General features: G+C 41.4%; 1 protein-coding gene across 1 annotated transcript in view; it reads left to right on the forward strand.

Moving 5' to 3' along the window:
• The first annotated feature begins 3,094 nt into the window (after nt 1–3,094).
• LOC124555283 (ceramide kinase) overlaps nt 3,095–22,923 on the forward strand; it is a 275,041-nt gene continuing 255,212 nt past the window's right edge. Inside the window, exon 1 of the mRNA XM_047129158.1 lies at nt 3,095–3,285. Coding sequence (XP_046985114.1) covers nt 3,159–3,285 — 127 coding nt within the window. The 5' untranslated portion in view covers nt 3,095–3,158. The remainder of the gene's footprint in view (nt 3,286–22,923) is intronic.

Below are 22,923 nucleotides of genomic sequence, written 5' to 3' on the forward strand. Positions count from 1 at the left end.
CCAGCTTTGCTCAGTTAGAAGCCAGCGTCTCTGTTTATGAAATTATTGATCATACAAATTTCAATTGCTTCTTCAAATATTCAGTCTCAAAATTTATCAGTGATAGCACCGACTGTCGTTTGCTGCTAAATCATTTTACATAATAAAAAAAGTTTTGCGTCACTAGCATATCTGAAAATTGCAGTTTTATATTCAAGAGGACAGGGAATCAATGAATGACTGAATGTGCGAGCCTCATTAAACCAAGAACTTAACTTCTCTGTGAAATACAAACAAAATGATTAGCGGAGTATATTTAGTTCCAAAGTGCGGGTCTGTGAAATCAAAATCAACTGCTGGTTTACATTCAGTAGTATTTAGCTCCACCTTGTGCACTGTAAGATGCTTGGCTGCTCCTTGGCATGTTGTTCACTAGGTGATACAGACGTTGCTGCTTAAGCCTGTCCCACTCTTCAAAGTTGGACTGCCTGAGGTTGTCTATTGTGCAAGGACAGTTCCTGCCATGATACGCTTAAAAGTGTCGCAAACATAATCAGTTGGATTCATGTCAACAGATACAACAAGCGTCTTGCAGCTCGGTCTTCAGGTGAGTGTGGTATGCCCCTGCATTGTGGGTGAAATGTTGACTGTAGAGCTGGAAAAAAGGTTTTAAGATCCTATCCCAATACTTCACAATATTTTCAAATTACTCTATAGCAGTAGGTGGTGTCTTAATTTCTGTACATGACACCAGTTCAGATCTTTATTTACCCACCTGCTTGCTGCATCCATACCTGTATACCTTAGACGTTTGTCGGTACCTGAACACTTCCACACTCTTTCATGACCATCACAAGATTTCAGACAAATCCTGATCTCATTAGGTCACAGAACCCAGTGCTGTCAATCTAGTTCCATACCCCCTGCTTTCTTTCATTGTGTACTACAGTGCTGGGCATTGCACAGCTATTCATTATGGACATCTTGACACCAAAGTTCTTGTGTGGAGATGGTTGTTTAGTGTCAGGATCATCAAAACTATTCCCAGATGCCTCCAAAATGGCAGTGCACAGATCATGATGAATCTCCTTGGGTACCTATGAGATGCGATGTGTAGGTAGTAGTCATTAGCTGGTGCTGTTGGCAACAGGAGTCCACTGTTTGACAGATTTTTGAAGTTTTGCCTTTCACACTAGCACTTGAAGGTAAGCTTGAAATGACCACTTGAGGTATGTTGACAGACAGCAATGCCCACAAGTGGCATTATGATTGGAGACACATTAGACTCTACGGCACTTCATTACGAATGTAGGTTTGTGTTTACTTCCATTACATACATGGCTGTATACAGCAATTACCTGCGGTCAAAAGAGTGTTGAGGAAAAAGAGCACTGATAAAAAAAAAGGTATAGCCAGTTCAAGTACTGAGTATGATACAATATTTTTTGAGCAGTGTGGGGTGTACAGCTTTCACTGATACAGTGAGCTATCCATTGAAGCTAACAGTTCACACACAGATACTATTGCCTCGAAAGTGCAATGCAGAAAAAAGTGCTTGACAGGCAGTCAAATGACAGTCTTTTAATGTGAGGTGGCACGATTGTTCAATAAGTGCTTTTACAAGAAGTCTTGTTCCATAAATCAGATCCATTATAAGTGATGTGGAATGTGTCATAGGAACATAAAATTTCATACATATTCATAATATATTTATGTGGCTACATACCATCAATTTACACATGGGTAGTGGACTATCTAATCAAGAAGTCCTCTGTGGTGTAGGTGGTGGTTTTTTAGGGAAAACATACATTTGGAAACACTGCTGTTATTTCCATGTGCAGTTTCTTAAAATATTGTATAGCTGTGTATTTAATTCCTTCCTGTGCCAAAGTTAGATCACTAGAGAGAAGAGCAAGTCATTTTCCCTTGTACTAATATATCTGTGAATAGCTATGCAAACATTCTATAAATAATTGTGCCTGCCTTGATCCACTTGAGATTTTCTTTTTGCATTCTTCTTACCTGCAAAATCTATTGCCGATCCCTAAGTACCTTTCTCAAGTAATGAGTCTCTTTTGTCTTTGTGATATCGTCTTCATTTTGTAATATAATGTTACTGCTTAAATTTGAGGGAGACGCTCTTATTCTTATAAACATTCTCGTGTTGTGTATTTTTTATTTCCTGCTTGATGAAGCTGTTTCACATCATATTGTGCATCTTTCTAGTTTTTGGTCATTTAAAATTTAAGAGGTTTTAGTCTGTCTCATCCCGTGCAACTTTATCAGAGATTGATATAAAATATAGTCACTTTAATTTTTAGTTCAGTTCGGTCTTTAACAACACAGGTTTCTATTTGTTTTCTTAGGGAAGTGTGAATTGCTCAAACGTGTTTTCAGCAGATCTTGTTAGGTATGACGTCTATAAAAATTTTGCTTAAGTCGGACCGAACACGTTTATTTTAACTATGTGGGAGAATGTAAGCCGGGATAATACTTCCTTTAAATTTGCAAAGAGAATGAGTGACATTAAAAAATTTTGTTAATACAAATTTTCGGTTGGTAATCAGTTTTATTCTCACTTAAGTGCCACGAAATTAATTTCAGTGGCTTTACTAAAAACTTCATTTGTTCCAGGTTACCACTTCCTCATTCGTAGCTTGAGATACGGCTGTGAAGGTAATTGTTTTTGATCGAATCAACCAAAAATTTCAGCAGTAGTTCAAATTCTGTTTAAATATATCGTAACAACTTCGTCGAAGAGACAAATAGTATCTGGGCAACAATATTGTTCAAGAAAGACTTGTAAAGAGCATAAAAAATTACAATGCGCGCCTTGTTGAAGTTCTGTGCCCTTTCAGTCCGTTGTCTATTTCGTTGCTATGATACATGTTCTACCGGTGTTGTTTACTGTAAAGTGTTGGATTCTGAGTAGTTACGATTAGCAGGCAGCTGAAAACAAAAATTTATAAATGTATTATTGCTTGTATTGCAGTTGGCTAAACAACCTGGCGAGTCTCATTTTGATTTCAATTATCTTAAAGTTGCCACGCCTGTTGTAGCTTTAGTAGCGTGCCGACAGATGGCGTTAAGGAGCAACGCTAAGCAAAACAAGCGGTGGGTGATCCTTGTCACATTTTTGGGGATGTAGTCGCATTCATTGATCAGTACATTACGGTAAGATGTCAGATTTGGCGGGCGAAGTGTGTGACCCGGTGTTATTGAATACATTTCTCATAAAGAAGAAGAAATGTAGAGTCTACTTTCACCGAGGGACACTGACATGGGAAACAGAAGGATCTCCATACAGTAAGTTAACAAATACGTGCCGCAGCATTACATACACTGTTGAATCTGTTATAAAATACAAAGGTTGCTGTTGTGCTTTGCATTCTCTTGAATCACATAGTTGAAATTTCGCAAACTGTCCCAAGATTTTCGGTATGTCGATTGTATGTTCAGTAACGTGGCTGTTTGGCGACGAGATGCCCGTACCAGCTTTGAATTCTTGAATGTAAAATGTAAATGTTAATTAATTCATGATTTTTGAGACAAACTAAAGCGCTGTATAGTGAAGACTTTACGTAAAACCTTTGTGTACCCAATGACAGTGTCTGTGAAAGTGATAATCTGATGTATACATAATACTTTGGAAGCTATATCGTACGTAAAAGGCGTATCCCTTTTCATTCGACAAGTTTCAGCTAACTTGTCATATAACTGAATTCAAAACATGTTATATTTCGAGATGAAAAGAAACAATGCATGTTGATAACAGAACGTCACGTTTCAAAATCAAATCACCGTGCCGTCCCTCGGCTCCGTATCCTAGAACACATGCTATTGTTTTTGTCTAGCGTTATAATTAAAATACTAGCTTGTACGTTCTTTTTAACGGTGAGAAAAATTACCTGCCAGTGTTTATGCAACGACCCTGTTTTTAGATTGTAGAACAGAAACTAATTATTTCTCATCTGAACAATGATTTTAGTGCTAATTGTTGCAACATTATTTTTTTCTTCTTTCCTTCGGGGTGCGAGAGTAGGAACATTGGGATCTCCCAAATGTGTTTCTGTGGTAGTACGTCGTCAACGTTTATTGGTGTTGCAATATGTTATTCACCAGTTACAAAATAAGACCAGTTGGGTACGACAAAATGCGGAGAATGTTTCCTCACAACCAACGCCACCAAAAGTAATACTGCATTCCAACGAATACTTCCTTTCACTAAAATATATTTATACTTATATTGTTGGAAATTGGTACAGTATTGCTTGCGCGTTATGTTGCAACAATGTTCTTTGAATGTCAACAAGGCTGATTGACTCCTTTCAAAGAGGAATCATTACAGGAATGCTGAAGAGGATGAAGACAGATATTTAATATAGTTTTGCTTTGGTACGGTGCCAAATTTACAACTGTAATGTTATTCAAATGAAAAGCCAGATGAAGGTAATTTAGACATATGCAGCGGCTGCGACTGCAGAGACGCGGTGCACCCTGTCACATGTATCCAAACTAAGATGAGTTTAGACTGTTTTGCATGTAGAATTCATTCCAGTGCGGTCACTCGTCTTGAATGACAGATGCGGAACCCGAGGACGGAATGCGCTTTTTTACAGTACACTATTTAGCATTAACCTCTGCGTGTGTACTGCTGAAAGCATTCAGTCGAGTAATTATGAATGATACCCTTGGAGTGATTGTTACTCAAACAAATTTATAATTATTAAATAATTCATTGAAACCATGTTTGCTGACCAGCGGCGGTGTAGGGGGGTGGGGGTGGTAACTGGTAACGCTTAGGGTGAAAGCGTATTACAAGAGACATAGTCCAGGAAATTAATTTCGGATGTAATGTCTTTTAGGATAGGCTTATACATGGCACAATACGGCAGTAATGGAAAAAAAATATTTGTAGTTTAAATACCTTTTAATAACGTTACATCTGCAGAGTTCGGATACAGTTACTTTCACGTTACCTCGTGAACCTAATGTAAATGGATTAAGGTATACTCATAAATGCTAAGGTAACCTGTCAGACCAAGAGAGGGAACGGTAGTGTTAAACACCACATCCTGTACTAGTTTACATTCAGAACGGCGACGAATTCCTTGCCCAGCTGCAGAAGGAGCTGCAGTAGTACTTGTCTTCCAAATCCACGCATTTTGTGGAATATTTTGTGTTTTTGTTTCTTTAGGAGGCCAGTCGATAGCGTTATCAAATGATCAGTTAACAGGAGAACATTAATGAAAAGACTTTTCCAGCTTTTATGTCTAACACACAAATGAATGGAAACATGAATACGTGAAAGAACAGACAAGGAAACTGCAGTGCATATCAGTCTTCGTTAGAACCCATCACATTCAATATTGGTAACTCGCAATTAATGTTGTGAAAAGTTACTGTGACACATATCAAACAGTAGAAACAGATACCGTCTGATTAGAAAATTTCTGTGGAAATCAACCTCTTCCTGGAGATGGTATTCAGTTCCAGATACGTTCTCTAGCGTGGAACTCTGGTAAAACGGCTTAAAAAACACAGCACTATTCTTGTGGGATCGTTTTAGGCAATGTGTTATGATGCATAGTGCTCGGCGATTTTAAGACGTGCTAATATCAATATTTGTGAGCTTGTAGTCAACAAAGATACAGATTCGCACTGCCCGTCGCGCGAGATCGGCGAGGGCAAACAATAATGTGCCAAGGAAGAGCAGAATTCTTTTCTCTTGCACTCCTTTCGCAAAGGATGTAGTAAAGGGAGCTAATGTTAGTCGTGCTGAGTAAACACTACTGTGCACAAATCAGCGAGGGAATACTCGATTACGAATTGCAAAATGCGTGAGAAAATAATACTTTCGATTTTTTTTTTCCGCCACTCTCACCGATTGAGCTCGAGACAGAATGCTTATAATTCCCTGAGATGCATGTAATGGAATATTTGACTATACTTAAGAAAACGGGATATAACAGATTCTTGGGTTTCTCGCCAAAAATGAAGTTCTTTAATTTATGTAATAAGATTACCATAAGATAATTTGTATTTCTCTTCTAATGTCGACCTGTTTTTTTACGCTTCTCTGTGAACTAGGGGACCTGCGGACATCCATACCGAGATGCTTTGATATCACAAAGGATTAATCTCCATTCAGCCCATATACATCACCAATATTCAAGTATGAGTCGCACTAGCAATTAATATTTCGAAACAAATTGCACTTTACATTTCTTCTAATAGTGAACTGAAATCGACCGTTTCTACGATTTTACTGAACCAGTGTGATTTTTCCATTTTTATGATACCAACTTTCCTTACACTGTTGGCCATTTTGGCCCCCATGTATTCGGCAAGTACTTGACCACAAATTGTTAGTAGAATCTCTTCAGATTCTTCTTTTATGATAGATACATTTCTAGAACTAGGTCAACTATTTACCAGAGTTTATGCCTATTTCCAGTACGTGAACTATGTACGTTTTTAAATGAGACAGGCCACGACCACTTGTGAATTCAGTTAACCAAAAATTCAGTCTTTTCTGCTCCATGTTATGCTGCTTCTGTGATAAAATTATGTCTTTCAGCTTAGCGGAGGAGTGCTGTAATGCAGATGAGTTTAAACCCCGAAGAAGTCGGCGATCAATAAACTGGAGGAAAAGAGAAAATTGGAATTGCTATGATGGGACAAAAGAAATTTGCACGCATTAGAGCGCTGCAAAGGCAGAAGAGTGACCGAACTGAAAAGTTGTCTGCGTAGACTACTGCGACATTTCGTAGCGGCCACTTCCTGATTCTGAGGTACTTCCGTACTGTCGAGCCTCTTAAGCAAGGATCTTCACCTCTTGTGAAGCGTCTAGTAGAAAAACTTGCACATATAAGGGCCAGTTTCGATCAAAGATAGGACCGAATTTGTTGCACGTACCGTGTTGACGGCAATGACGCTAGTATGGAACATTTGCTGGTACTTGAAAAAGAATTGGTGGCGAACTGTGTCAACGTAACTAGATCACTTCTCTTGTGTTTTACCGACGAGCCCATTGCTCTACATACGATCTTGCCAGAGTAGGGTAAATGCAGATAGAATCAGGAGCCTTTGTGCTACTCTTTCCACGTAGCGTCCTTGCGGAGTTATCCACATTATCTGTGGGCCAAACGGGATGCAAAAGGGACAACGTTATGGACTAATAATGGGAAGGGATAGGTCTAATTCCAGTTTAAGCTTCCCACCAACATGGATGTAGTGTCACTGACGCCGAGTAATACCGAGCATCATCTTCTGGATTTACGTTTTCCTGTTGTGACTCCTGTTCACGTGATAATTTTTTGTGGTGTATATGTTCTCAGGCAACGTTTTATCATTTTCTGCCTGAAAATTCGTTGAATCGTTTTCCACGGTCCGATGTTCAAAGCTCTTCTCCCTTTCACCCTGTGTGAGTGAGCTTGAACTCTCGAAATCAGATGGAGCAATGCCGCGTTCTCTGAAGTAAGAATGCTGTTTTTAATGCTTTTGTTTTCATACACTAATTTGGTCAGCCGTCTGGGAACGGTGGCAGACCGTGAGGTCTTATTGTCTGCAAGAGTTACTTTTATACTAAGGATCCAAGCAGTAGCGTGATTATGAAATTGTTGGCATTACTTCCTGATTTAACTAAATGTAGTTTTATATCTAATTTTACGATGTTTTTGTCACTATGTGAGCTTAATTTTGAACCTGGAATCAGTCTACCTATGGTCTTCCGCTGTTTTCTACAGCTTGACGAATCCTGCAATTCTCGTGCATTATTTTTTCCCCTTATTCCAAATTATTTCCAGTTCTCGTTCATGTCTTTTATCCAATTGTTCTCTATTATGTCGCGTTCCATATCTTCTTGGTCAACACAATGTGGTCCATCCTCATGATGTGATGAGAAAATCTCAATCTTCTTTTCTCTGTCATACCTGCAGTTTGTTCCACACTCATAAAACTTCTGCTTTGATCTTTATATCCAAACGTCACCTTGTACATTCGTGCTCCAGACCTTTCAAAAATTTTTCGATTCTCCACCTCCAGTCGAATACAGGCCTCTTGCATAAGATGCTCGTGTCTTTTTCATGTAACGCAGTATTTCTGATTGTAGACATTTGGCTTTCCTCAATAGATTCTTTTTTCGTTATGTTTTCCTTGCAGTACACCGTAGTTTTCACAGAGGTTGGGACCTAGCTATATATTTCCAAATTTCGTTGAAAACTAGCATAGAAAAAAAATTGAAATTAAGGGATAAAAGACTGGATATAGTTGAGAATGTTCTACATCATAGTAGTGCGTCAGAATTGCATCGAGTCTTGCGTTCTACCGGCAGATTCAGACTTCCTTGTCTTTGTACCTTAGGTCCTCTCTGTGGCACTCTATTGACACTACCTGATATGTACCATATTGTGTTTTAACTGTGTTATGTTACTGACTTCGTTCCTCTTATTTTACGAGCCATTTTCAATGTTATCCTTTTTAAGTTAGAACGTGATTCCCTGGTTTGAAACGGTGATGCCAATGGTTATATTCGAAGAACCATATACAGTATTTTCTCGCTGATTAGTGCACGATAGAGTGTAATCGGCACGACTAACATTAGCTTCCTTTGCGAAAGGATTGCAAGAGAAAATAATTCTGCTTTTCCTTACCACATTATTAAGTTTTTCGTCACCGATCTCGCGTGAGGGGCAGTGTGAATCTGTATCTTTGTTGAATACGAGCTCACAGATATTGGTACTAGCACGTCTTAAGATCGCCGAGCACTATTCATCATAATACATTGCCTAAAACGATCCCACAAGAACAGTGCTGGGTATTTTTGGAGCCGTTCGACACCTACGACAGCTTGATTTTACTAGAGTTCCACGCTATAGAACGTACCTGGAACTGAATACCATCTCTCGGAAAAGGTTGATTTCCGAAGGATTCTTCACTGGGATGATCCGCGACTTCCCTGATAATATGACGAGCATATTTCCCTCGACGCCCAGTTGTCCTATGATGTTTGAAGTAGAGCGAGTATGACCATACACTGGCCACAAACCTGGCTATTGAGGAGAAGTTGGCGTTCACGTATATTGGTATTCTAATCTGCTCAGAAAACAATTAATAAGAAAAACAGTGGAACTTGAGTCTACATCAAGATATCTACTTCTCTGCTCTGCAAGCCACCATACGATGCATGGCGAAGAATACCACGTACCACAGTTAAAAGCAGTCATTCCCGTTCATGTCCGACTCACAAATGGATCCAGGGAAGAACAAGAGCTGTCTACATTGTCTGATTAAAGGATTCGGAATTGGGCACTAGCTGTCACGAGAGGCGGACCCGCCAGTATAAAAGAAGGCGAGGAGTATTGTGTTAGCAGTATAGAAGTAGTAACGTTAGAATGGGTCGGACAGAAGAGTTCAGTGACCTCAAACATGAATTAATCATCAGATGGTACCCGAGTAACAAATCCAACAGGGACGTTTCAACTCTTCTAAAGACGTCCAAGTCGACTGTTGATGTGATTGTGAAGTGGAACCGCGAGGGAACAATCACAGCTCAACTAAGACCAGAAAAACTTCATGTACTGATGTATAGTGACTGTCGTCATAAGCCATACAGTTCTGCAGGCAATACTAAGCGACGGTTGAGGTGGTGTAAATAGCGATGGCACTGGGCAGTGGATGACCGGAAAAAGAGTGATTTTGAGTAATGAATCACGCTATACCCTGTGTCAGTCCGATGGGAAGGGGCTGGGTTTGGCGAATGCCTGGAGCACATTATCTGCCATCATGTCTCGTGCAAACAATGAAGTACGGAGTAGTTGGTGTTAAGATCTGGGACTGTTTTTCGTGGTTGGGGGTATGGTCCCCATACTGCGTTTAAGGAAGTCTTAATACGGAAGGATATGAACACATTTTACACCATTTTGGTCTCCCACAGTAGAGGAACAGTTTGCAGACGACGATCGTTCGTATTAGCATGTCACTGTATCCTGTCATAAAGCGTCTGCCAGGCAATTGTTGTAAAGAATAACATTCCTGAAATGGACTGGCTTACCCAGAGTCCTGACCTAACCTCAGTGGAACATCTTTGGGATTAGTTAGAACGTCGACTTCGCCCCAGACCTCAGCGTTTAACATAACTATAATTTCTCGTTTCGGCTCATGAGGAAGGATGGGGTGCCATCCCTCCACAGACATTGACACATCACTGAAAGTGTTCTCAGCAGAGTTCAAGCCGTGATAAAGGCGAAGGGTGGACGCATTCCATATAAATGTCTGCTAATAGGTGTCTAGATATTTTCGATCAGATATTGTATGTCCATCCGTACGAATCCTATTTTTTCTTGACGTGTGTCTTCGCGGTTCTTATTTGTGGAGTACGGTGCCGGCTGTAAAATTACTCTGCAGACAATCACAAAGCTGAGAAGAATGGATCAGAACATTGCGCTGCCTTTTATGAGGCAACTGGGAGGGCTGTGTGGACACAGTACAGTACTGTCTCCGCACGATCAGTTTGACCTATAGAAGTTTGTTATGAATAACAGTACTTCCCACCCTCTCTGCTGCACCCTGGTGCACGAAGCAGGTGGTCCAGTGGAGTCGGTTTCTCTTCACCAATGAGTGCAGGCTTTGTCTGACCCTTCATGTCATAGAAGAGTGTGGAGGCGGCCAGGTATCAGTATATGTTTCAGAAAAGCAGTCTCATAGGTTCAGTAAGGAATTGGGTCAGTGTAATGTACGGATGTCGGACACCTCTCGTTGCTATCGACAGTAATTTAAGGACTCTGCAGTATCAGATCAGTATCTTCCAACTGATTGTCCAGAACTGCAATCAACATTTCGGCGATGGTTGCATGCCTGTGCTGACATGAACGCGACTGACCGCACCTGGGACCAGTTGGAACGCGTAGTGAATAGTCTCCGTAACCTTCCGCACGCACTCGTTGACCTCAGAATTCCCACTGTCGAAGAATGAGGTATACTCGACAGCAAACGTTTCGACCACCGTGTGGTACATACGCCTGTACTCAACAACCGAAACTGTTCAGTACAGCGCTGTAAGCGTCTTGAGTTTGGATCAGAAGGACCATAATCGAGGTCTGCCGCTCCTTTAAACAACACTTCAATGCGATTGTACTATGCGGATCAGCTAGAACTTGCACTCCTTTCATTTCGTGAACGGCTAAAGATACCGAATCGAGATTGTGGGCTAATTATAGTACGCAGAGAGTTTCTTAATTTTATTCTGTGGGTAATACTTTTAACACGTGTATCACCTAAGATACTGAAACAGGTACGTTTTTTTAATATACTTCATAACGACATCCAAAAGCTCTTGCACGCTCGAGTTCAGTGATATAACACTTGTTAATGTGGGTATTGAAACTTCTCGTTGAAGTATCCGAAAAATATTCAAAACTTGAAAGGCAAAGCGAACAGAATCAGGTATTGCGATGTAAACACCGCCAAGTGAGGCTATTATTCCAAGCTCTAACGGTGTAACAAGCCTTTCTATTGTGTAATCGATTCTAAAAGAGCTTTTTACTTAATCATGTGTACAGGGGTCGGACAAAAATATGGAAACACCAAAAACGCAACACATTACCATGTACGGCGTAGGAAAAACGTTGGCATAAAACAGCTTGCGGTCACTTCAGAATGAGTATATACGGGTCCTGTGTGCCTGTGAAGGGGATGTTATGCCCTGCAAAAATGACAAGTGCAGGTAAAGACGGTGAACATCGATCACACACGCTCCCCTCCAAAGTGGACCATAAGGGCTCAATAATATTGACATCTGATGACTTGGGTGGTCAGGGGAAATGCGACAATTCATCGACGATGCGAGCTATGTGAACAGGGGCCCTGTCGTCTGGAACACAGGATCTCTATTGGGGAACAAACATTGTACCATGGGAAGGACGTGATCAGCCAAAATGGTTCCATGGTCCTCGGTAATAATGCGACATTGGACAGTAATCATGGGGCGAATGAAATATCATGATGTGGCAGCCAAAATTATTACCGAGAGCCCCCCGCCCTCCCTCCCCTCCCCTCCCCTCCCCTCCTCCCACCCCTCCTCCCTGTTTCACTCGTGGGACGTAAAGTCGGCAAGAAGTTGAAACATGATTCGTCTGACCAAATGAAATTTTTCCATTGCTCCATAGTCCACGTTTTATAGCTTCGGCTCCGCGGGCGTTTGCATCACTAAACAGTGATTTTGGAACTCCAACCTGCAGTTACCCCATTTGTGGTATGCTGGAGCTGACAGAGTTCGCGAGTGCGGCATCCAGTTCTGCTGTGACTTGCAGCTGTTGTCCCCTTATTTTTCGTCACAATCTTCTTCATTGGCCGTCTGTCACGATCACTCCACACACACCTTCGTCTGCGTTGTGACTTAGCTGATGATTTTTTTCCACACTTTCCCTGTGTGTGATATAAATCTTCGATCCGATGCCTCTTGAAACATCAAACACTTCTGCTATCTTGATTGAGGTAGCACCCACCATACGAGCACCAACAATTTTCCCACGTTCGATCTCATTTAGAGCCGACATAATGCACTCACAACATGTTCTCTGTTCTGATCATGACTGACTCTTGCAGCTTCTTGTAGACATTGCACAGGTGCCTTTCATGGTCAACTACGTAGTGCAACATGCTGGCTTGGCTAACATGTGCATTATGTTCAAACATCCATTTCTGTTGGTGTTTCCACATTTTTGTCCAACCCCTGTATGTACAGACATTTGAAATGGTTTCCTCTAATCATCTTGTGCTGCGCTGAAAGTTGTGAGGTAACGGGCGAGTTGTGGCGCCCTGAAAATATTCGAAGTTCGGAGTTGGTGTCGAACGTTAGCCGGGGTCCAGGTCGACCATGAAAGAGACTTGTATGCTGAGAGTGCCAAAGATGGTGGACTTCGTGAAACCATCATGGCAGACATTTCACAGTTCGTATAGAAATTAATAGTAGCCAGATGCATCATGATACCTCAAAAATAAACATGTACATTATCATTATTTGCATGACGATTCTGATGGTGTAATCATATTTTCAGTATCTTTATTAGTTTAAAGTTTAGTAACTGACGATAAATTATACAAGTAACACCCAGCAACGAATTTCCAAAATCTAAACGGTTCATCCGATTTTGTCGATCACATGTCTTTAGAAAGCTATCAGTGTAAATCTAAATCGGTGTGAATTACACGCATGTAACTTGAATAGTACATGAGTTATTGGAGGTCTAAGTGGCTGATTTCTAATAATCGCGTGAGGCCATAAGTACTCTACAGTTGCACGAAAAAACGCTAGCAGCATGCTTATAAATATATTTACTCGTCTATGTCTTTGTTTATATCCGATATATACTACTCGTGAAGAAATTGGTTAAATATTTACTGTGTGTTTTAGAAAGCACAGAGACATTAGGCTACTGGCCTACCTTTTGTTGTTATTCCTTTGATACATGTTTGTTTAATTTGTTTGTGTATTTAAAAATGGTTCAAATGGCTCTGAGCACTTTGGGACTTGACTTCTGAGGTCATCAGTCCCCTGGAACTTAGAACTATTTAAACCTAAGTAACCTAATGACATCACACACATACATGCCCGAGGCAGGATTCGAACCTGCGACCGTAGCGGTCGCGCGGTTCCAGACTGAAGCGCCTGGAACCGCTCGGCCACACCGGCCGGCTTATGTATTTAATAATGTGTGTTAGAGCGTGTTTATGGTCCAGCCGTAGGAATATTTATTTAATTTCAAGTTATTTAAATGTAAATCCGGTATTTCGAATGTTTCATTATGTTTGTGTGTGTTGGCTTGAAGACATGGCAGAAGCGCTCTAGCCAATCACAGCACTCGTTACTACAGCAAGCTACTACAGAAGTGGGGGAGGAGCTGGACAGTACGAGAGAGTCCTGGACAGTATGGCGTGACGGACGCACGGTCGCGGGAAAGACTTACAAGGAGAGTGGAGCAGTTTGCGCGTGGTGGCGGGAGATGGAAATATTTCGTAGTGCCGACTTGTACACTTGTGTGATTTCTGTGGCTTCTGCAGTGAAGACGTTGTATGCGCTTAGATGTGAATATCTTGCGAGCTATGTTGTTGTTCATTACTAATTACGTGAAGTAGGAATCTATTGTTTCCTTGTTATTCAACTTACATTTTATTTAATTGCTGGACCATCGACACCAATAAGTGTTTTACAGTAATAAAGGGCATTATTAAAGGTACTTCTGCTATCGTACCCATCATTTAAAGTCGTTAAAATAGTACCCGCAGAACTTATTTAATTGCAATCTTTCTTTTATAAATTTCTATATAACATTCAAAATTCGCAATTGCCGAGTGATAGAAACCTTCGACCATTCGATTCATGTGTACATTCATATTGTATACTGTAGACTCAGCAGTATTTGGCTTGTAATGCGGCAACTACGTATCCCAATCCCAAGACAACGAAACCAGCCAAAACTTTTAATATTTCAACTTTGAGTCAGAGGGTACGCAGTTGAGGGCCACCACACCATCACATCATTTAATTCTGAAAGCCCACAAAGTTAATATATAGTTCCATTTACAACGATCGTAGGAGACCCTGTACGTATGTCGCATAAAGTACGACCAAGAGGAGATACGTTTTGTCGTCCTATCTTCTTGCTGCATGTAACGACGGATCCTGGTATGAGCGCCCCACCTGGCATACTTTACCCCGCAATAACCTATTCGGGCAGCCTACCTTTCAACTTAAGCATAATCGTCGGACATTTTTGCGAAAAGTTTCAACGTCACCATTAACAAGCGTTGTGTCACTGTACTCGTCTTTTCAAGAAGTTTCGAATGCTATTAAAGAATATCGTTCATTAAAAAAAGTCTTACTTCATTCAATATCTCGGAATATACCAGAATTAAGAGCATTACACATGCAACAAAATAACGTACGCGCCTGCTTACTCTTTTTTTGCCGAAAAACTTGATACGGTAGACAAGCAGCTGCTGCAACAGGACGTGTTACCTTCGTCACCACTTTAATTCAAATGAGCACACAGTCTCTCTCTGCTGTGCTGATAAATCCCCCATTCCCTGGGCATCATTAAAACAAATGCCCAGAGCTATAAAACTGAGGCCGTATCTTTTTAGTCTCATTGACAGGTAGAATGAAGATCACCTGTTCGTCGTCTGCAGTTTACTGAAAAGTAATTGACCAGGGTGGAAGAGGACGCATATTAGGAACAGAGTTAAGCTGCTTGTGATGAAGTCAAATTTCATATTTTCAGCAGTGTAAACAGAATTAATTATGAAACTTCCTGGCAGAGTAAAACCACATGTCGGACCAGAACTCAAATTAACTGTATTTGCAAGTGTCAGTAGAATCCAAGTATGGCAGTGGAATATGATTTTGTCCGGCATTATCATGTGGGAAGTTGTTACGTACCAAGAAAGTCGCGGGGAAAGATCTCGCACAACGCTGACAACATTTTCAGCTCGTGCCACTTTTTGACCTCTTGCTATGATGGAAACGACGCACGGACGTAACAAGGTTTCTCGAATGCGCGTTACAGTGACATTCATGTTCACATGTTACACTTGGTTTTGGTAGTGAATATGACATGAAAACCACAGCTCAAGGTTAAACAATAAGTGGTTCACTGCATAGTGGTTACTGCAGTGCTACATAGTGTCAGATCGTACTGATTGGCAGCTGTGTTGAAACAGCTACAGTTACTGCCGCTAAACTGGAAGGAAAAAAAAAAAGTTTTCAGAAAATATTACAAGCAGTGCAGGACAAAAATACCAGGTACAACATTTTGTGTCAGATCTCATTCTATGAGGTAAAAACTGTCCATGGATAGGAATGAGTAGGTTTCAACAGTCAGGCGATGTTCCCCACTTGACGTGCGCTCTGATCTCGTCACCTGATGTTGAATGCGGCTTTTCGATGTATAAAATGTTATTGGCTAATAATCGACGAACTTTCACATTCGACAACCTGAGGATGACTTTACAGTTCAACTCAGACTAAGGTGTACTAAAAACGGTACTTATAGTATTGAAGGCCCATATTGTTTCCATTTTAAGTTTATGTAATTTTCAAACGTTTTAATATAAGATAATTTTCTTCATTTTATAATGCATTTTCTTAAGAATGAGATTTTCACTCTGCAGCGGAGTGTGCGCTGATATGAAACTTCCTGGCAGATTAAAACAGTGTGCCCGACCGAGACTCTTTTTTTTTTTTTTCATTTAAAAAAAAGACATTTTATTCTATTAATCTATTATCCTAGTGATGGTTAATATTATTGTCATTTTATATGTTTTCGTTTTTCTCTTATTGTTTGTTCCTTAAACCCTTTTACATGGCCATTTGTCGTCTTTTTTTTGAGGGGGGTAGACATTGCAGGACAGGCATAACAGTTTATATTTGGCATCGTTGCATTGATTTGAGTTTATGTTTCTGTATGTGATGCACTTGTGATGACACAGGCACATTGTGTATCCTGGTTTGATCTCTTCCTCTAGTTACACTGTTTAGTGGGACAGTATGAAGGAACGTCACCATGATAGGTGGAGCAGAAGTGGAAGAAACTTACTTTTTTTTTTTACATATACTACAGAATATACCTAATTGAAGAAGAGAGAAAATTTTGTCATATTACTTAAGAGAAGCAGAAAGGATAGTGTGAGTAATCAATAGAATTTTATAGGCACAAAGTAAAGGAAATCAAAATATCTAATAATAATGAGTAGTTGGCACTTTCCACTAAGGAGCACTTTGTGTCACTGATTCCACTAGGAAGAAACACTTTATACTACTATACTTCACTATTTGATGCGAGAAGAGAAAGCTCTTTATCTTTTGTGTTGCACTTGTTCACTATCACTGCACACGTTATTCTTGTGGTGAGTGTGGTGAGGTGGCTGGTGGCGGTGCTGAGGGTCACAGGCTGGGGAGGACTCTGGCGATTGCTGTCTGCAGTGGAATCTGCAGGAAGTTTTTGAAGTTCTCGTGGTATCGCCTGTGCTGCTGGGCCGTCTTGTTCTCCTCCCAGAGGTCCATCAGGAAGACCAGCCGGTCGGTCTGCCTCCGCGCTACGATGGCGTGTGCCGTCATGGCGAGGATCCAGAGAGTCGCCAGTCGCTTGGGTCGTGGAAATGGGTTGCAGTCTGGGGCGGTGATTGCTTCCACTGTGATGCTTCCCGGCGCCGTTCTGTTGATGTGGGCCACCATCTGCTGGCACGCTTCCCAGATGTTGATGGCATTCCCGCACGTGAATCGGTGTTCGAGGGTGTCAGTCATGCCACATACGTCACACTTGTCACTTGCGACGAGTTTTATCTACGCCAGTCTTTGGTTGGTAGGTACCGTTCTGTTAATTATTTTGTACCATGTCTCCTTCGCATGTTTAGGTAGCACGTTTTCTTAGACGTTCCCCCATATTTGTTTCCAATTGTATTGCGGGAGTTTTTGTTCAATTTTGTTTTTTGCCGGCTTCCCCCTGAGGGCCCAGTATATTCTCTTGGCTGTTCTGTGGCTGGGGTTCGCCACGGTGTCCAGAACGTAACTTTTGTTGGCGTAGTGCAGCCTGACGTGTCGCATTCTGCAGGGAATGTCTCTCGTGTCGACCGGCGCTTCTTGTGATGCGGGCTTGTATCTTCCAATTATCTTGGCTGTGACGCTGTCAGGGTTTTTGTCCTGGATGGCGAGCGTTCGTTTCAGTAGAAGGGCTGCACATTTGGTCTTTATATCAACTAGACCTAGTCCCCCTTCTTTTGTTGGCAGCGAGCACGTTGCTTGCGCCACTTTGAATATATTTCGACGCCACAACAGGTAGTACACTGCGCTCGTTAGTGCTCGCGCAATTTCTGTCGGGATGCTTAAGATTTGCGCCAGGTACCAAGCTTTCGACAGGATCGTCGTGTTTATCAGTTCTGTTTTCTGGTGGATTGTTAGCTTCCGGTTCGCGTGCTGTCTGGAGAGACCTCTTATGGTGTGTAGCACGTCCCTCCAGTTGTATGTGGCCATTCTAAGTGGACAAGACTGTATATATATTCCAAGAACTTTATGGCTTTCTGCTATTTTATACCATTGGCTGTCTGGTTTGAGTCGTTGATTCCCTATCGGCAGTAGCACTGTTTTTCTGGGGTTGGTTTGGGCGCCTGACGCTTTTTGGAATGTATTCATGATGGCTTCTACTCTCCCAATATCTTCCTGGTCTTCAATAAAGATGCCTAGGTCGTCAGCGTAGGCTATACATGCTACTGCTTTGCCTCCTACGGAGAAGCCTCTGATGTCGTTTGTGAGTTTCCGCAGCAGTGGGTCCAGTGCTATAGCGAATAGAGCCATTGACAATGGACAGCCTTGCCTCACGGATCTGTCCAGTTTTATCAGTTTTGTTTCCCAACTATTGATTATTACTGTCGATCTCGCAGTACTTAGTATCTTATGGATGATTGCGATGAATTTTTGCCCAAACCCGAGTCTATTTAGTGTCTCTACGAGATATTTGTGGTCGATCCTGTCGAAGGATTTGTTGAAGTCCACCGAAATTATGGCACCTGCGCTTCTAGTGGTGGCTGCCTGTGCTATTATGCCCCTGTAGGTGCATGTGGCGTCAAATATATTTTTCCCTGGTACCGCACATGTTTGCCACGGACTGATGACTTTCCTCATCGCCGATTTCAGGTTGTTTGCGATGCATTTCGCTATTATTTTATAGTCGGCGTTGAGGAGCGTAATCGGACGAAACTCTTCAATGCAGCGGGCGGCTCTCTTCTTAGGGATGAGTGTTATGGTCCCTTCGGTCAGCCCAGGTGGAATTTCCGCCCCATAGTTGCTTATTTCATTTGATATCTGGTTTCCAGCTGTGTTGCAGCATTGGTTTTATAAAATAAAATTAAATTCCAGAATGAGATTTTCACTCTGAAGCGGAGTGTGCGCTGATATGAAACTTCCTGGCAGATTAAAACTGTGTGCGAAACATGCAGAACTAGCACTCCTGAAAGAAAGGATATTGCGGAGACATGGTTTCGCAGGAGAGCTTCTGTAAAGTTTGGAAGGTAGGAGACGAGGTACTGGCAGAAGTAAGGCTGTGAGTACCGGACGTGAGTCGTGCTTCGGTAGCTCAGTTGGTAGAGCACTTGCCCGCGAAAGGCAAAGGTCCCGAGTTCGAGTCTCGGTCGGGCACACAGTTTTAATCTGCCAGGAAGTTTCATTTTCTTGATATTTAGGTTTATAGTAGTTTAAAAATATACTAAGATATTTTAGAACATCAACATTGTGGCTCTATTTATAAGTGTTCCCAGCGGTTTTGATGTCGAAACTTGAAGCACCTTAAATGCTACGACTAAAGGAATAGAAGAGGTAGTAAAATTTGGCTCACGTAACCATTTAAAACATGTTCCAGTGATGTTAATTGCTGTGCATTTCCTACTTCTCTGCTTCAGTGTAAACTTCCGAACAACGAATGTGTGCCCCATGACTGGTTAGTTTGGAGTGAAACTCAACAAGCATTATTTTGTTTTCCTTGCTATCTTCTTTCTAGTTAGGCTGAGACAGTTCATTCATACTTCTCTTCAAAATCAGGATATTCATATTAATTAAACGAGAACAAATTATATGACAGGACGGGATTCAGTTAAAACGCTCTGGTACTATATTGCAAAGAATCGAGGAACAGGTTGAAAATGAAGTCTATGTTTGGAAACAGATACTAAGACGATTACGTCATGTAGCATTATTTCTCGGTGAAAGAAGCTTGGCCTTCAGTGATTCATCTCAGAAAATTGGATAGCCAAATAACATAAATTTCCTCGTAATATTAGAGCTCTTGAATCACTACGATACAGTTCTTGCAAAACACAGTAGCAAAGTCAGAAATGGAAATGACGCTTTAACGCGTTTACATGTGCATTATCTGTTTCGCGATATTCAAAATGAATTTATTTCAAGTTGTACTCATCCTTTCTGGAGTGTCATCTTGGAACAGAGAGAAAATGCAAAGAATTATTCAATTATTGTTGAGACGCGACTCCTGATTAAAATCACGTTGAAAATACAACATTCACCCTATATGTTATATTTACTTCAATAAGGAAATTGATAAATATGAAATAAATGAACGGTTTTTAAAATTCGTAGATTGTGATCAGAAAGCAGCAGTTAATACTGGACATCTAACCAGCGGAAATAATGTGAATGGGGCCTATAAAGGGGCTCACACACATTTTCTTAAGTAAAATCCTCTTCCAAAGTTTTCTTCGTGTGCTTGTCGTAGCCCTAAATTATGTGGAGGACATGGCAGCTGAGTCTTGAAGCTGATACTTTTTTCCGGAGTGATTCAAAACTGTTCAACTGCAGTTCACATCGGTGGCAGATTCTAGACGGTTGGAAATCCTTTATACCGGGTGATCAAAAAGTCAGTATAAATCTGAAAACTTAATAAACCACGGAATAATGTAGATAGAGAGGTAAAAATTGACACACAGGCTTGGAATGACATGGGGTTTTATTAGAACAAAAAAAGTTCACAAAATGTCCGACAGATGGCGCTGGACAGCAAAACGTCAGTGACTGCGCATGACAATCGTGTATAAAAGGAGTTGTAATGATAGAATCAGATGCGCCAGCAGTCGCAGCATGTTGACGTTACCTGAAAAGGCGCTTTTAGTGAAGCTGTATTATCAGAATGGGGAATGTGCTAGTTCAGCGTTACGATCCCATCGCCATAGGACGGGGATTCGAACGGGTAAAGGTCCGTTGACAAATGCAGCTGTGGCGAGAATGATTTCGAAGTTCGAAGCCACGGGTTGTTTAGACGATATACCCCGTAGTGGCCGACCGAGCACAAGGCTTAATGCTGCGCTGAGACAGTTCAGGAAGAAATGGAGACTGTAGCGGGTTCGTCTATGCACGGGGAAGTCAGCGCTCGTGCAGTCGCACGTCGCACCAGCATTCCATACACTACTGTTTGGTTGGCACTGAGGCGTACCCTCCGATGCTATCCGTACGAAATCCATCGGCATCATGAACTGTTACCTGGCGATTTAGTGAAGCGGAGGGCATTTGCGGTGTGGGCGTTTCAAAAGATGTCGGAAAATGACGATTGGTTGAGTAACGTGTTGTGGACCGACGAAGCTCATTTCACGCTCCGAGGGTCTGTCAACGCCCACAACTGCAGAATTTGGGCTACCGAAAATCGTAGAACTGTCCATTGCACGATGACAAAATCACGGTATGGGTTGGATTTACCACATCTACCGTTATCGGGCCTTTTTTCTTCGAGGAAATGCGTGATTCTGGTTTTGTAACTGCTACCGTGACGGGTGAGAGGTACGCCGATATGTTACAGAATCGCATCATCCCCAGCCTGGCTGATAAACACCTGCTGGAACGTACGATGTTTACGCAGGATGGCGCTCCACCCCATATTACTAGACGCATGAAAGATCTCTTGCGCGCGTCGTTTGGTGATGATCGTGTGCTCAGCCGCCACTTTCGTCATGCTTGGCCTCCCAGGTCCACAGACCTCAGTCCGCGCGATTACTGGCTGTGGGGTTACCTGAAGTCGCAAGTGTATCGTGATCGACCGACATCTCTAGGGATGCTGAATGACATCTCTAGGGATGCCGACGCCAATGCCTCACCATAACTCCGGACATGCTTCACAGTGCTGTTCACAACATTATTCCTCGACTACAGCTATTGTTGAGGAATGATGGTGGACATATTGAGTATTTCCTGTAAAGAACATAATCTTTGCTTTGTCTTACTTTGTGATGCTAATTATTGCTATGCTGATCAGATGAAGCGTCATCTGTCGGTCATTTTTTGAACTTTTGTATTGTTTTGTTCTAACAAAACCCCATGTCATTCCAAGCATGTGTGTCAATTTGTACCTCTCTATCTACATTATTGCGTGATTTATTAAGTTTTCAAATTTATACTGACTTTTGATCACCCGGTATTCCACACCTGACACCCATTGAAGTGCTCAGTTTGATGCGGTGAGACCAACTGCAGCTCACTTGGATAAGATTGCCATTGCATTTGAAGTTAAATTTGTGACCTGAAACACATTCTGTGGATGGGGCGATTTGGGTTATGTGAGATCTTTCAGGTGTTTAATCGTGGCATTAGTTTGGCTAAAGTTGTTGGTACCAAGTGACTACATAAGCAAATTACTATAAGTTCGAAATACTGTTATTATTGTTGACGTAAGAAACACTTAGAGCTTTTTCAATGTTGCTAAAATCGGGACACCACTCTGAATCCAAAGTTGTTGCCAGTGTAATTAATAGCGACCCTGAATTTCCGGTTGCGCATACTAAGAAAAGGAAATCCTTTCGTGATGAAACTAGGAACGAACTGACAGATGTGAATTCAGAAGATTTATTAAAAATAAATGTTTTTTATGTCATTACTAGTGTCTTACTTGAAAATCGATTATGAAGTTTTAGGTGACACATTTGGGTTTGTATGGAAATATTCGAAGATGACTGACGATCATGTCGCAGAAGCATGCAAGTTATTTATGAATGAATACCATAATGACGCCACAACAGATTTAAAAGAAGAAATTACGTATTTGAAAACAATTCATACCTCAAACATTGGAGATATTTCCTTGGTACCATTTGACCTCTCGAATAAGATGCGCAGTCTTAAAATTTCAAGCTTACTTCCGAATGTATGTGTAGGTTTGCGCTTGATTTGCATTCTCCCGGTGACTGTAGGTGAAGGGGAAAGATCATTCAGCAATCTGACGCGTGTTAAGAACTGTCTCTGTCAACTATGGAGTAACAGGGGCACAGATTTGGGGGACCTTGGCATTTGTGTCTAATTTGGCAAGACAACTAGACTTCGATAATATGATTCAAACATTTGCTGACCAGAAAGCGCGCAAAGCGCCGCTGACAGTGTGTAGAGAAATAGGTTATGGT

This window comes from Schistocerca americana, chromosome X (genome assembly GCF_021461395.2).
Source record: "Schistocerca americana isolate TAMUIC-IGC-003095 chromosome X, iqSchAmer2.1, whole genome shotgun sequence".
Classification (NCBI taxonomy): Eukaryota; Metazoa; Arthropoda; class Insecta; order Orthoptera; family Acrididae; genus Schistocerca; species Schistocerca americana.